This window comes from Pelobates fuscus, chromosome 2 (genome assembly GCF_036172605.1).
Source record: "Pelobates fuscus isolate aPelFus1 chromosome 2, aPelFus1.pri, whole genome shotgun sequence".
NCBI classification, from domain to species: Eukaryota; Metazoa; Chordata; class Amphibia; order Anura; family Pelobatidae; genus Pelobates; species Pelobates fuscus.
Genome location: NC_086318.1, coordinates 292,804,194 through 292,819,111, shown reverse-complemented (window position 1 = coordinate 292,819,111; position 14,918 = coordinate 292,804,194). Strand labels below are relative to the sequence as shown.

At 39.3% G+C, this 14,918-nt stretch overlaps 1 protein-coding gene across 3 annotated transcripts in view; it reads left to right on the top strand.

The window, feature by feature from the left end:
- NKAIN2 (sodium/potassium transporting ATPase interacting 2) overlaps nt 1-14,918 on the top strand; it is a 1,209,657-nt gene that overhangs the window by 898,536 nt on the left and 296,203 nt on the right. For all 3 annotated transcript variants that reach the window (XM_063441261.1, XM_063441259.1, XM_063441260.1), the window contains one exon: nt 174-374. In XM_063441261.1, coding sequence (XP_063297331.1) covers nt 174-374 — 201 coding nt within the window. The remainder of the gene's footprint in view (nt 1-173; nt 375-14,918) is intronic.

Genomic DNA, 14,918 nt, shown 5'->3' with positions numbered 1-14,918 from the left:
TTTATGAACGATGATGATTTGATTTGTTGTTTTTTTATTCTTTTGTAAGACTAAGAAAAACATATTGAACTATTGAAGAGACATTCTATCTTCCTTTAAATGAAATGCCTTTTATATACCTTGCTACTTAAGTGGTGTATATAATTTATTTTGGTTTTGTTTTATGACTCCAGGAGAAAGACCTTATTATGACATTCAATGTATCAATGCATCGTTCCTGGTGGATGGAAAATGGACCAGGTTGCATTGTGACCTTAGTGACCCCAGCTCCAGACTGGGCCCCAGAAGATCATCGCTATATCACCATTTCTGAGTGTTTACTAGAATATCAGTACATAGAAGTGGCACACAGTTCCCTTCAGATATTTTTTGCAGTAAGTAAAATCTTCTAATTTTCTATTATTTTAAAAGATCAGTAGCATCATGACAGATATTCAGCCTTAATTTTACACTTCTTGTCACACTTTTCATTAATGCTATAAATAAATGGCATTTCATTTCAAGATATTTTCACATTAACTGAGTTAAATGTGACTACTACAGGTTCTAAGAGCAACACATATTAAAATTCTTGGTCACATGAACATTATAGGTCTAAAAATACCTTGCATAAATTTTAAGGATTGGGGAATAGATATATTACATATTTCCAATATTTGTTTTTGTTAACTATGTATTCACATATTATATAGAATGGTGATGTGCAATATGATAAGAACAATTTTTAAAAATGTGGAAAAATTTAATTTTCCAGAATTTGTCTTGTAATGTAATGTATATGTAAATGAAGGAAAATGTATTTGTTGTTGGCTAAAATGGCAATCGATTGAGTTATTCTACTTAATTCAGTTGGATTCAAACTTTTTTACCATTGCTCTGTGGAGAAATTCTGATGCTCATGTCCCCATTAATGGCACTTTCGGTGGTGGACAGGGATCATCATGTGCACTCTGGTTGGTCTGTGTCTATGTAGCCCCATACACAGCAAGCAACGCTCTGTGTGTTCTGACACCTTCCTATTATGGCCAGCAATAAGATAGGCAGCTACAGTAGCTCCTCTGAGTGCATTAATGTTTATTTTCAAGAACCAAACCTGCATTGCATTCCAACCATGTTATTTAAGATTCACTTAGTAAATGCACCATACTTGGAACAATAGTTAGTTTGTTGACCTATCTGGTGTGGTCATAATAAATTGACCTACAATAGATACAATTCAAGTTTCTATATGTCTATTTTTATCCTTCAAAAATCTTATCCTTCATAATTTATTTCTTAATATTTTTTCTTTGCTTTCTAAGGAATTGTTCTGACAACCTTATTATAGTCACCTTTACATAATCAGTTAATCTTTCTTGAATCATCTCAAATAATTGTTCTATTGTTAATAGGATCTATATTTTATACCCTGAAAGCTCAAAAACATTTTTTTAAATAATATATAATGTAAAGACATGCACAGAAGATCCTTTATTTATTCTGCTGATTTAATCATATACCAATCTCATATTAAATTGCAACACTATTGGAGCTTGTATTTCTGCTGCTTGGGATTTTTCCATGGTAACAAGCATTTTGAAAGCTGCGTTACGCACGCTAACAGGGCTGGACTGGGAACTAATAGCAGCCCTGGATAAAAAATTATTTACCAACCCAATAATGCGTTGCGCCAGCATAGTGTGCTAATACAGAGTTAGAAAAGATAACTTAAAATTAAAAATTATTACTCCACCGTGAAAAAAAGCACTCGTAGTCTTCAAAATAAACAAAAGTGCAGATTTATTTTAAGCAGACATGCCTTTGCATGTAATAAATGTTTCAATCCAACTACCTTGACATATTAAGGAAAGTTTGGTAATAGGACTGAAATGGTGAATGTATGTAGTGCACAACTGTAAAAAATTATAATATCTTGTTTATTTTAAAGTCCTGTAGGTGCGCTCTTCACTTAAAATATGTTATTGTGCTGGAGTATGCACCTAGCAACAAGACTGGGCTAATATCTGCTCATTACATATGGTACATATTAATTACATTTCTCTGTTTATTATGCATATATAAATGTACGTTAATATATGTGTAAATATTATAGGCATAATTATATATATTTATAACTAATACACACATTAATATACATATAGCTCTTTCTACCTCCAGACCCTCTATGTGCCTCTTTGTCTCCCCCCCAGTCCCTCTGTATGTTTCTTTCTCCCCCTTACTGCTCCTCTGTGTCCATGTCTCCCCTCTACTTCCCAGTCTCTCTTCCCCTCTGTCTCTTTTCCCCCAAACCTTGTATCTCTCTCTTACCCCTGTTTCTTTCTCCCCCCTCCCCTGTGTCTCTCTCCTTTTTCCCCCTCCCCTTGTGTGTCTCTCCCTTGTGTCTCTCTATTCCCTTTCTGTCTATTTCTTCCCCCTCCCATTTACAAAAAGAAGTAAGAGAGGGCTGGCCGTTTTCCACGCTGGTGCCGCCGGGCAGTGTGGCCGTCTAGTCGGTCGGCGGCACACTCACTAATGCTGACAGCAGTGAGCTGTCAGTGTAGTAGGACTGAAGGAGGGAGCATGTTCCTACAATTTCCAGCACAGCCACTGAAGGAGGGAGCATGTTCCTACAATTTCCAGCACAGCCACATCATACTGTTCTGGGAATTGTGGGAACTGCGAAGGAGCATGATAGAGAGACACGCTCCCTCCTTTAGTCCTCCTACGCTGACAGCTCACTGCTGTCAGCATTGATGAGTGTGCTGCCGGACCGTCTAGGTGGCCACCTGGCCTGATGGCACCAGCGGGGTACGTGGCTGGCCCCCTCAGAATGTGCCACCGGACCGGCCACCCGGTAGCACTTGCATGTGCCGCAGCCCACTGGGAAATTTTCCGGTATCTTGATGGTCCAGTCCAGCCATGCACACTAAACACATTCCCATTCAGATAATGTAGTACTTCATTAATCTCATAATTACAACCTAAAGCTTTTTAATGAATCTGTTCCAGGTTGGTAATGCTGCTAACTTGCATAACACCAGTCTATGTCTTGGTTCCGGTCATGTAACTCTGCCATGGTCATTATATTGTTAGTACATGCCTTTCACTGGGAGTTAATTAGCAAAAAAAAAAAACTATTTTAAGTTTTTTTTGCCATCATCAACCGTCTTTCAAGATTCTACCCTGGGGATGAATTTTTCTAAGTTGTAACAAGCAACCACATCACATTGTACTAAGATCTGCTTTCAAGTTTCCTACAATAGTAATATAAAAACTAATGCTTTGATGTAGTCATTTGGGTTTCTTTCAAATTAGATTTGTCTCCTCTTCTAATCGTACTAGAGCTTCAATTCTTTGCATATTGAAATTGCTAATGACTGCTAGACACATCCTCTTGTTTTATATGGTCAAATTAACATGGTACTAAGATCAAATTGCCATGGATATTTTCCAAAAAGTAAGGTTAATGAATAATAAGCATTTGCATTCATCTCCTAACATATAGATTTGGGGGAAAAAAAAAAAACATGATACATGTGTTGTGTCATCCTATGGACAAGTGCAAATTAGTGGGACAGAAAACCACTGGTATTATGACAGAAATCATTAAGGGTATATTGTGTGATTCTATATAAACTGTCATATGTGAGAAGAAAAATAGATTTAAAACCATAGCAGAGTATTTGTGTTGAAATATGATTGAAAATATTAATTCAGTTAATTAAGTATGTAGGTAGAATGCTGGTAACAGGGGTGTATTTAGCCCAAGGCAAACTAGGCATTTGCCTTGGGCGGCGCTATTTAGGGGGCACCTCGGATGGGAAGCCACCCGCCTCACTGCAGCCCCACTGGACCCCAGGGACGGATCCACGCTCTCCAGGTAGGGAGGCTGGGTGGAAATTTTTTAATTACATTATTAAGTTGTGAGTGTATGTGTGTGTCTGTGAGTGTATGTGTGTGTCTGTGAGTGTATGTGTATGTCTGTGAGTGTGTGTGTGTCTGTGAGTGTATGTATGTGTCTGTGAGTGTGTGTATGTGTCTGTTAGTGTGAGTGTGTGTATGTGTGTGCATCGGTGCTGGAGATTTAAAAGTTAGACCTACATCCTAACTTTTAAAATATATTCTATTTGCTTTTACCAGTTTTTATTTTACTTAAAGGACATATTTCTGATGATAATGTGTATGATGACAATGCAGACCTTTTTCTTAGCTCCCAGACAGCTTACGAAAGTCAGAGTTTCGAATATGTGCCATTATTTAGTAAATAAAAAAGATGTGGGAGTTGCTATGTATAGAACTTACCTTACCGTCTGCATCAAGTTAACAATTGCCTATCAGTCCTTTAGAACAGACTTCACAGCACTGAACTATATGGTCATTGTGGTAGAAATACCAAAAATGTCTGCATTGTTATCATACACTTTATTATCAGAAAGATAATAATGTGTATGATAATAGGATGTGGGTCTAACTTTTGAATCTCCACAGAAAGAATGAAAAAACATATACATAGGTAGACCTTAATCTTTCAGAATCACTTATATATATGACTAAATATTTTTCAATGCTCTTAATCAAAGTTCCATATCATAAGTTTTATCAAAGTTCCATATCAGTAGCCCAACATCTGAGCCAAGGGAGCCATGTATTAGGGTAATTGTGTTTTCTACCCCTCAGCCCAGTGGATATCTTCCATTTCACGAGTATTTTAAACTCTGGCTATCCACTTTGTTGTAGGCATCTGAGTTTGTTTCCAATATACTGGAATGATCGCCCTTGCTTCCCCCATTAATAACCATAAGAATTTTGTTTGTGGGAATCCAAAAAAGTGTGTGGTCAAACCATAAGTGCCAGTGGAGGTGTAAATTTAAAATCAGTAGGTATTACCCCTTTAATAACTTCTATGACTCCACCCCAATATAAATTGTATATTTTTACAGAACCACCATATGTGTTCAATATCACCTTCTTCCTCCCCACATCTCCAACACTGATCACTAGTGGGTGGATGAAAGGCGTGAATATTTACAGGGGTTCTATACCATCGTGCTATGCGCTTGTAAAAAGTTTACCTCTTAGTTATGCTTACAGAGGCTTCCATTACCCTTCTTACAATAAACGACCAATCTTCATCCGATATTTGTATATGTAAATTGGCCATCCATTTCATCTGGAATAATAACATTCCCCTTCTATTTCCTCTAATTGAATCCTTTGGTATATTCTAAAGAGAGAGCCTTTCACATTCTTATTAGTGATACACATTTTTTCAAATGGGGCTAAATTTCTTTGTTTCCACTTGGTTTCATAATTTTCTTTATAAAACTGATTACTTCTCATAACATCGAAAAATGAATTGTGTTTAGTAGGACCTAATACACTTGTTGTAGTTGGGAGGTTGTCCCCTATCATTATAGAAGAAAAGAGTTTGAATTCCCCAATAAACTTTTAAGCATGTTTGCTCCTTGACCCTCTTGGAAATCTGGGTTGTCCTCAACTGGTAACAGGGGAGACACTTCTTTAGATACATGCCTTACATCTTTATTTTGTCGCTACCTTTTCAAGATATAGCTGAGTAAAGGTTGTGGGTGGGCTACTATTTTATCAAGGTTACAAGTCTGCCATGGGAGAGTGTACAAAGGGATGGAAACAAAACTCTGCTCCAGTCCTGACAATGGTTTCCTTTAATCAATGTCTGTCCACTCCCGCACTCTATTATATAGTGTAGCCAAGTAATATAGATATATATGGGGCATTGCCATGCCACCTTTGTTTTTGTTTTTTATTAGGGTGTCATATGCTATACGTGCTTTTCTATTACTCCATATAAAAGAGATAAAGAAATGCTTGAGTGTATCACAAAATAAACGAGGGATTGATATAGAAAGGGCCTGGGACATGTACAATAATTTTAGAAGAATCAGAATTTTCAAGATGTCAGTCCTACCAAAAAAGAGAAAACTGTGGTAGATTCCATTTATTAAGATTCATTTTAATCTCTTCTGATAAGGGGGGATAATTGCATTTATAAAGGCTAGTAGTTACCACCGTTAATTGAACCCCTAGATATTTTATCTTGCCTTTCGCCCATCTAAACCTATAGTTATGTTAAACTGATGTTTTTAATACTGGAGATATGGCAGTTCATAGGATTTCACATTTATCTACATTCATTTTAAAATTAGTAAATGAACTAAAGGTTTCTATTTCCTTAGTGGCCTGAGTTAATGACCTAATCAGATCTGTGATAGTTAGTAGGACATCATCTACAAAAGCTGAGACCTCTGTCTCACCTCCTTTAAAAGAAAAAACTTTTATCAAAGAGTTAATTGCATTTAAGAAAGATTCAGATACAAATGGAGTGTCCTATCAAGTAACCATAAAAGAAACAAAAAACCAAAAAAAGAAAAAAAAAACAGCAAGAATGCCAAAAGATAATTTTCAGTTTGCTCCTGTACTTTTTTTAGTTCCTGATGTCCTTTATATATCCAAATAATTAAATTGTATTATAATTATTTATGTGAAAGCTTTGAAATTGTGTGGTCAACATTCAGCAGGAAGGTAACATTCTCTTTTAACCATTCTGACAAAAATAAAAAATAATAAAATCCACTCGTGACATAAATCCCAGTTCCAACATAGAAATGTTTGGGGTTATTTTTGCTCAAGCTTTGTACCTTAAACACTGATTAAATGCCTGACTCATTTTATTTCATTAATGTTAGAGGAGCATGGTCTTTAGTTAGCCTGAATCTTCTCCCTAACAAATAGAAGCGTAAAGTCTCTACGGCCCATTTAATTGCTAGACATTTCCTCTCTACTATAAAGTCATTCTTCTGTGGATTGTGTTTTCTGCTTAGAAAAAAACAGGGTTATTTTCAGTCTGGTGTTCTTGAAAAAGGGCTGCCCCTACATCGACATTAGGCGCATCAGTCAGTACTTTGAAATCTTTAGAAAATCAGGAATTATTAACAAAGGAGTGGCACAGAAAACATATTTCAACACTGAAATGCTTTATTTGCTTCTGGGGATCACTTCATCAAAACTGAATAACTAATTTTTATTAGATATGTTAGGAATTGTAGCAAAGTTTGGAATGAAACATTTGTAGTAGCTGAACACTAAAGAAAAGATAAGTATTAAGCAAACCAGAGTGGGGGAGAAGAGACACCAAAACAAGTCTCTTATTGTATTTAATCAACTCCCTACTCGGGGCTAATACATAGAGAGCAACCCATGCACACTACAGTATCGTGAACTAAAATGTAACTTTTAATAAAAAACTTAAAAAATATATCCTAAGTATAAATGTGAGAAAAAATAATAAATACAATTCTAAATTTGATAAGGCTGTGATCAGCAGCCCGTCAATGTGTAACAGGAGAGGTAATATAGCCTCAAGTCTAAAACGCCACTAGGGTGAATTAAACTAGGAGTGGAATCTGCAGAGATTGGCTAAATGGAGATTGCATTACTGCTGTGAGACATCATGTCTTTGTCTCCCGTATATTAGCATAGCACAAACGTCAAATTAGAAACCCACCCCGAAAGAGAACTTTCCCCACTGCTGCACACAAAGATATCACTGCGGCTGAGAGAAAGTTAAAAAATAATAATGACCGCTACTAGTCTGCTGGAGTTCGTAGTTCGACTATAGTCTAAGTGGAGAGACCAGTGTAAAGGATCCGTATACACTGATGTCTGTACCCTCACTGTCTGGTAAGTAAAACGTTAACTCCTAATAGCTGAACATTCTAACGGTCAAGGCTAAATAAATAGCAGGTACAACTCAATCGATCTGAACTTAAGCTAGTAATAGAGCTGGTCAAGGCTAAATAAATAGCAGGTACAACTCAATCGATCTGAACTTAAGCTAGTAATAGAGCTGGAGCGATCCATAGGAGGTCTATCTGTCTGTCCCTTAAATAAAACTCCATATCTAGCTAGTTGCTGCTAGTCCCGACGCGCGTTTCGCCGATAGCTCGGCTCGTCCTGGACGAGCCGAGCTATCGGCGAAACGCGCGTCGGGACTAGCAGCAACTAGCTAGATATGGAGTTTTATTTAAGGGACAGACAGATAGACCTCCTATGGATCGCTCCAGCTCTATTACTAGCTTAAGTTCAGATCAATTGAGTTGTACCTGCTATTTATTTAGCCTTGACCGTTAGAATGTTCAGCTATTAGGAGTTAACGTTTTACTTACCAGACAGTGAGGGTACAGACATCAGTGTATACGGATCCTTTACACTGGTCTCTCCACTTAGACTATAGTCGAACTACGAACTCCAGCAGACTAGTAGCGGTCATTATTATTTTTTAACTTTCTCTCAGCCGCAGTGATATCTTTGTGTGCAGCAGTGGGGAAAGTTCTCTTTCGGGGTGGGTTTCTAATTTGACGTTTGTGCTATGCTAATATACGGGAGACAAAGACATGATGTCTCACAGCAGTAATGCAATCTCCATTTAGCCAATCTCTGCAGATTCCACTCCTAGTTTAATTCACCCTAGTGGCGTTTTAGACTTGAGGCTATATTACCTCTCCTGTTACACATTGACGGGCTGCTGATCACAGCCTTATCAAATTTAGAATTGTATTTATTATTTTTTCTCACATTTATACTTAGGATATATTTTTTAAGTTTTTTATTAAAAGTTACATTTTAGTTCACGATACTGTAGTGTGCATGGGTTGCTCTCTATGTATTAGCCCCGAGTAGGGAGTTGATTATATACAATAAGAGACTTGTTTTGGTGTCTCTTCTCCCCCACTCTGGTTTGCTTAATACTTATCTTTTCTTTAGTGTTCATTTCGTATAGGGGTTACCCCCCACCAATAACAATAGCAACCTGACAAACTCTCTCTACTCGTTGTTCTCTTTTTGTGTATTTGTAGTAGCTGGTTAAGCCTATAAATGCCCTCCTTAGTTAAAGGCTTAGGCCATTTTCTACGACTAATTTTTTAGTAGTCTGTGGTTTAACTAAATCTCCTCCTGGTAGTATAAACAAGATACTTAGCTTTCTCTAAGGAAATGGTACATTGCTTGGTTGGCAGTTAGAGTCAGAGACAGCATGGAATTAAATACTGCGTTAACTTTGGAAAGACCCGTGGTCTATACAGAAGATAATATCATGTCATCTAGAGGTGCTGCAGAAAAACAAGTACGAATTATATACATTATTCTCTGAAATGTTGCAGGGACACCATGAAATCCAAGCAGTAATACAGAGTACTAAAATAGGCCATCTGGAGTTGTGAAGGCAGTTTTCTCTTTTGCCCAGTTAGTAAGTGGGATTTAAGTGGGAAGTCGATTGTTGTCAAATAACAAACTTTTCCCGGTCTTTCACTAATTTGGTAACTCTAGCAATGAGTATGTGTTAAACTTTGAAATAAAGCTCGGTTTGTGAAAATCATTACACAAGGGAACCTTATTTAAGGAACCATCATTCCTTAGGGAACCATCAGGTTTTGGAATCAACACAACCAGCTCACTGTCTGATTCCACAATTACCCTGTTTCAACATTTTTGAACTATCTCCAATTTAATCACCTCTAATTTTTCAGGGACTTTGAGTGTCATGAAGGAAACATTTTTATCTGACTCTGTTATACAATATGTATCTGTCCTTTCAGGGTTGCAAATGATTTTTGTGTTAGAATAGTTCAGGGTTTCTCTTTTTACACTGGCTTACTCTGTAAATTAACTTTTCCCATCTTCTTAATTTTTTCAAATGGGCCTTGTCAGGGTAGCAAAGAATTTATTTTCTACTGTGGGGACCAGAACTAATAACTCCCTAACAAACACTCTGACCCCAGCATTAGTTATAACTCTATCTATGCACTTCCTGGATATTACCCATATATTCTCTAACTGTGTGCATGACAGAAGACACATTATACTAGGGGTTGTTGTCCATAATTATAATTAACAAGGGAAAAAGCCTGAGGTACCTCTCTTTTAGAGAACATGGACAGGATGACAACAGATGCCAATTTTTCCCATCATCATTTTGTAGCATGCTCTTTAGTGTGCTATTGAACTTTCAGCAATACGAACAATGTGTTGTTGATATACTGGGGTCATACTGAGTTGTTTTATACCCAGTAAATTGCACATTCTGTTGTGACTATAGACATGAAAGAGGTTCCTTAGTCTGTTAATATTTCCTCAGGAATACCCAAACTACTGAACATTAAAGGGACACTATAGAAGCCCAGATCACGTAATCTCAAATAGTACATCATTTATGGATTAAGCCATTAATGGGCTATGAAAATGTTTGCTGGGGCTGTGAGTTAACATTTATGGCATAAAGAGCAAAAATTATTTATAGCTGCAACTATCCCTGGATACGTTCTCAGGAGTCTTTCTTTAGTTTTCTCAGCTCCAAAACATCTTCTCAGTATGTGACTATATACAAACTTTATCATTGTGCTCTGACAGGTCTGAAAAAACAGTGCATGTTTAGCAACAAGCAGCATTAAAATTAACAGGACTAACCACCACGAGTGATGTTGTGAACATGAAATTGAACATGTCCTCCCCCTGGCCCCCACCCCTGGGTGGGGGCCCTAAACAAAAGTAAGGGGGGGAGGACCTAATGTCCTCCCCCCTGGCCCCCACCCCTGAGCGGTGGGTGGGGGCCCTAAATACTAATAAAGGAGGGGGACCTAATGTCCTCCCCCCTGGCCCCCAACCCTGAGTGGCGGGTGGGGGCCCTAAATACCAATGGGGAGACCTATTGTCCTCCCCCCAGCCCCCACCCCTGAGCGGCGAGTGGGGGCCCTAAAAAAAATGTCCCCCCCAGGTGACTAGGGGTCCCCAAACCCCTAGTCACCCCCTCCCCCCCAAACAAAATGATCCCCCTACCTACCCCCTCACCCTAAAAATAATGAGGGGGGGACATTTAACTAAGAACCTGTAAAAAAAAAAAAAAAATAACTTACCATTCAATGTTTTCTTTCTTCTAAAATCTTCTTTTTTCAGCTCCAAAAAGGGCAAATAAATATCCATAATAACCGACGCAATAAAAAAATAAATAAATAAATGAGCGCAAAAAAAAATAATCCATCTTCACCCGGCGAGGGCTCCGCGCAGACTGAGCTCTGCAGGGCGGGAGCCTTATAAAGCCACCAATCAGAGTGCTCTGTGTCATTTTACACAGTGTGGGAAAGTTCTGTGGAATTTTCCCACGCTGTGTAATTTGACTCATAACTCTCTGATTGGTTACTTAATCCACCAATCAGTGTTATGAGTCAAATTACACAGCGTGGGAAAATTCCACAGAACTTTCCCACGCTGTGTAAAATGACACAGAGCACTCTGATTGGTGGATTTCAAACCAACCAATCAGAGTGCTGTGACAGGTAAATGTAGATACTTACCTGTCAGTCTCTTCATTTACCTGTCAGAGCACTCTGATTGGATGGCTTAAACCCACCAATCAGAGTGCTCTGAGCCTAATTGCAGAGCGGGGCAAGGCTTTATAAGCCTTCCCCCACCCTGCACAGCTCAGTCTGCGCGGAGCCCTCCATGGGTGAAGATGGATTAATTTTTTTTGCGCTCAGTTTTTTTTCTTTTTTTTTTTTAATTGCGTCGGTTATTATGGGTTTTTATTTGCCCTTTTTTGGGGGCTGAAAAAAGAAGATTTTAGAAGAAAGAAAACATTGAATGGTAAGTTTTTTATTTTTCTTTACAGGTTCTTAGTTAAAGGTCCCCCCCCTCATTATTTTTAGGGTGAGGGGGGTAGGTAGAGGGATACTTTTTTTGGGAGGGGAGGGGGTTATGTATAATAAACACACAAAAAAATAAATTAAAAAAAATGAATGCAGCTTCAGAATTAATCTAAATTGTATGCTGTCTAGAAGGTGGGAGGGTCTGGGAGGGAGGGTCTGCTGCTGATTGGCTGGAATGTTTCTGCTGACTGTGAGGTACAGTGTCAAAGGTTACTCAATGATAATGAATAGGGGGCGGACCGAACATCACATATGTTTGCCATTCGTGGCGAACGCGAACAAGCTATGTTCGCCAGGAACTATTCGCCAGCGAACCGTTCGGGACATCACTAACCACCACATCTAATAGATCATCATCCCTCTCTTTGTTAGTGCTTGGTTCATCATCACCTTGAGCCAGTTGATTCTCTATTAATACTGGTATAAGACTGCAACAGCAGTCAGAGAAATTAAACACTTAATGTTGATTAATTGAGTCTTTTTCAGGATACCTCAGAGCAGATACATTTAACTTTTTTAAAATGTATTCCGAACACCACTTAATGAGCTAACTTATGCCTCATCAAGGTGGGTGAGCTTATACCTAATGGCCATTGGAGTGACACTATTAACCTTCAGTTATTTAAATATGCATAGGAATTTGGGATATTGCGCAAGTAAGTCTTGTTCTTTGGTTTTCATTATCTATGCATTGGGACTTATGTGTACTATGGTCATTGCTGTCACCCAGAAGTAGTGGTAGTTTGAGTGCAGGAAATGAAATTAAATGAAACACACCTGCCTAATATCATAGGTCCCCCTTGTGCTGCCAGAACAGCTCTAATGCATGAACTCCACAAGACCTTTGAATATGTCCTGTGGTAAACAATACAAACCTGTAAATCCATGTGATCTAAAACAAAACATGACTTTCTAGAGCACTGGGCTCATTTTGCACCAGGCTACAACCTTTATTTTTTATATTTTTTATAATTCTTTATTTTTGTTGTGCACATTATGACAAAGAGACGTGTGGTTCCACAACAGTGAACACGAGCATGAGAATATCAAAACAGAGGGAAACATTGGTATGGCAGGGAGACAATGTGCATTCTCTATACATACAATTCTGAAACAATATAAAAAAGCAAATGAAAACCAATGTGGCTTAGTCAAGTAATAAACAATAAGAAAGGGGCACTGAAAACATTTAAATCAGATGGGCTAATAGCATCCTATAACACATTTGGACATGCCAGTAGGGCCTGTAAAAAGGAAGAAAATAAAAAAAATTCATAACCAAAGAGAGCAAGACCAACTTCAAAATGTTTTTTGTTTTTTTTTAAGTCTTTATTTTTGTTGCGCAGGTGAGTACAAAAACATCGACAAACGCCACAACAGCGTACATGGGTAGATAAACAGGTCAAACAGTGGCATAAACAATGGCGATTTTTTTTGTTTGTGAGTACAGGCTTATTTTATAGATGAGCAACTACGTTAACAGTTACAAGCATAAAAACTAGGTATTACCGGCTTTTTAGTTTTTAGTGCTATATGCTAGTTTCAACATCATGCTAATGGCAGGTGTGCGGAGATAAATTGAGTCAGGCAAACTGATGCTATAGTATAAAGGAGTGCGAGCTAGGTATCACACTATGTTTTGACAGGTCCTAAGCATTTCTGCCTCGTTTATGTTATCAAGTTGATGTATACATGCTGGTTTTCGAAGTTGAAAAATATACAATCACCTTACGCGGCATAACAATTACATTAGGTACATGCAATTGACACAGGTAAGTATGTAGTTTGTGTGCTTATTTGGCACTGGGGGATATATGAGTGCGAGGATACTGCTCCCTTTCAGGCTAGTGTGGGTAAGAGAGTATGCCAATATGTGCTGCTTGTTGGTATATGACCTGATTGGGTGTAGGCTGGTGTACCCTGTAAGCTGTGGTTGCCCGGTTCCTAATTATGTGAGGTGTCTATGGTATTGTTTGATTTTCCCAGGACCAAGAAACTCAAGTGCAGTGTCAGAGAAAAAGTTAGGTATGTTGAGTGTACCGGGGCGTAAAATGTGGCACTGAGCTTCGTTAGCGGTTTGTGGGGAGCCCTGACAGCGTAATCGTCTCGTTCTCCAGTTGTGTGTGTGTGAACTATGTTGGGGCCAGACGTTACAATTTAGATGCAGGGTTGCGTCCGTATTCTGTGCAATTTTCGGTTATGGCTTGAGAGGTGCAAACAAAGGTAAGGTGCAGTGAGAAAGAGTTCTCGTACAAAACAGGTGCAGTCCCCTAGTTGCCTGGAAGCACGCGTTTGAGAGCGTTGGCTGGAAAGGTCCTCAGACCCATGCTGCTACAGTCAACCGATACCTCTACTTGGTTGGGGTGTTCCGTGAGCCTTGAATGGCCCCTGGGTGCTGGGTGATGGTACAATGCGGGTGTGAGGTGGCCGCTCTTTCCCCCCAGGCCGTGATGACAGTCAGCTCCATAAGTCCACAGGTTTGATACCTTCTAAAGGCTGGGTCTGTCCTTTGTCAGGCGCTGCAGTAGGCCCGCATGTTCCACTGTCGCCTGCGGTGGTTGGGCCTTCGGCGATGTGGTCGGTGTTGCAGAGACTGTCTCCGTTTGGGCTTCGGGCCAGGTCGGCTTGCAGGACATTTAGTTTTAGCTGGTTTGCGTTGTGTGTCTGAGGGAGGTACCTTCCACCGCCAGTCCCCCAGCCGTTCCACCTCCTCCTCTGGTTCAGGTTGTGCTCACCTGATGCAGTGCTTTAGTCACTCCCCAAATCTATTAAAGATAGTGTCAAGTTGTGTCAGACAGTGTACCGTCGGCTCTTGAGTCTGGCTCTTGAGACTGTGCTAGTGTAGATGCAGTTCGTTGGGATGCGCCCACCATCTTGAGAGGCTCATTATCCACAGTACTTTGATGTGGTATTACAGCTGGGGCCAGCTTTGCTGTTTGCCGTGAGGTGAGGGGGACCGGGATAACCCTCACCGGTCCGTAGGGTGGGGGGAACGGGTTCCCATGCCGAGAGCTGAGCACCGTGGCCGAGGGAGAGCGGCTGTCTCTCCTGCGATATCCGCGTGCGCTGCACTTCAGGTAATCCAAACCCCAAGGCCTTTACCTTTCGGCATTCTTTTCTTTCAGGAATCATACCTGAGGATTGGAGAAAAGCAGATGTGGTGCATATATATATAAAAAAAAAGGTTCAAAAGCTTAACCTGGA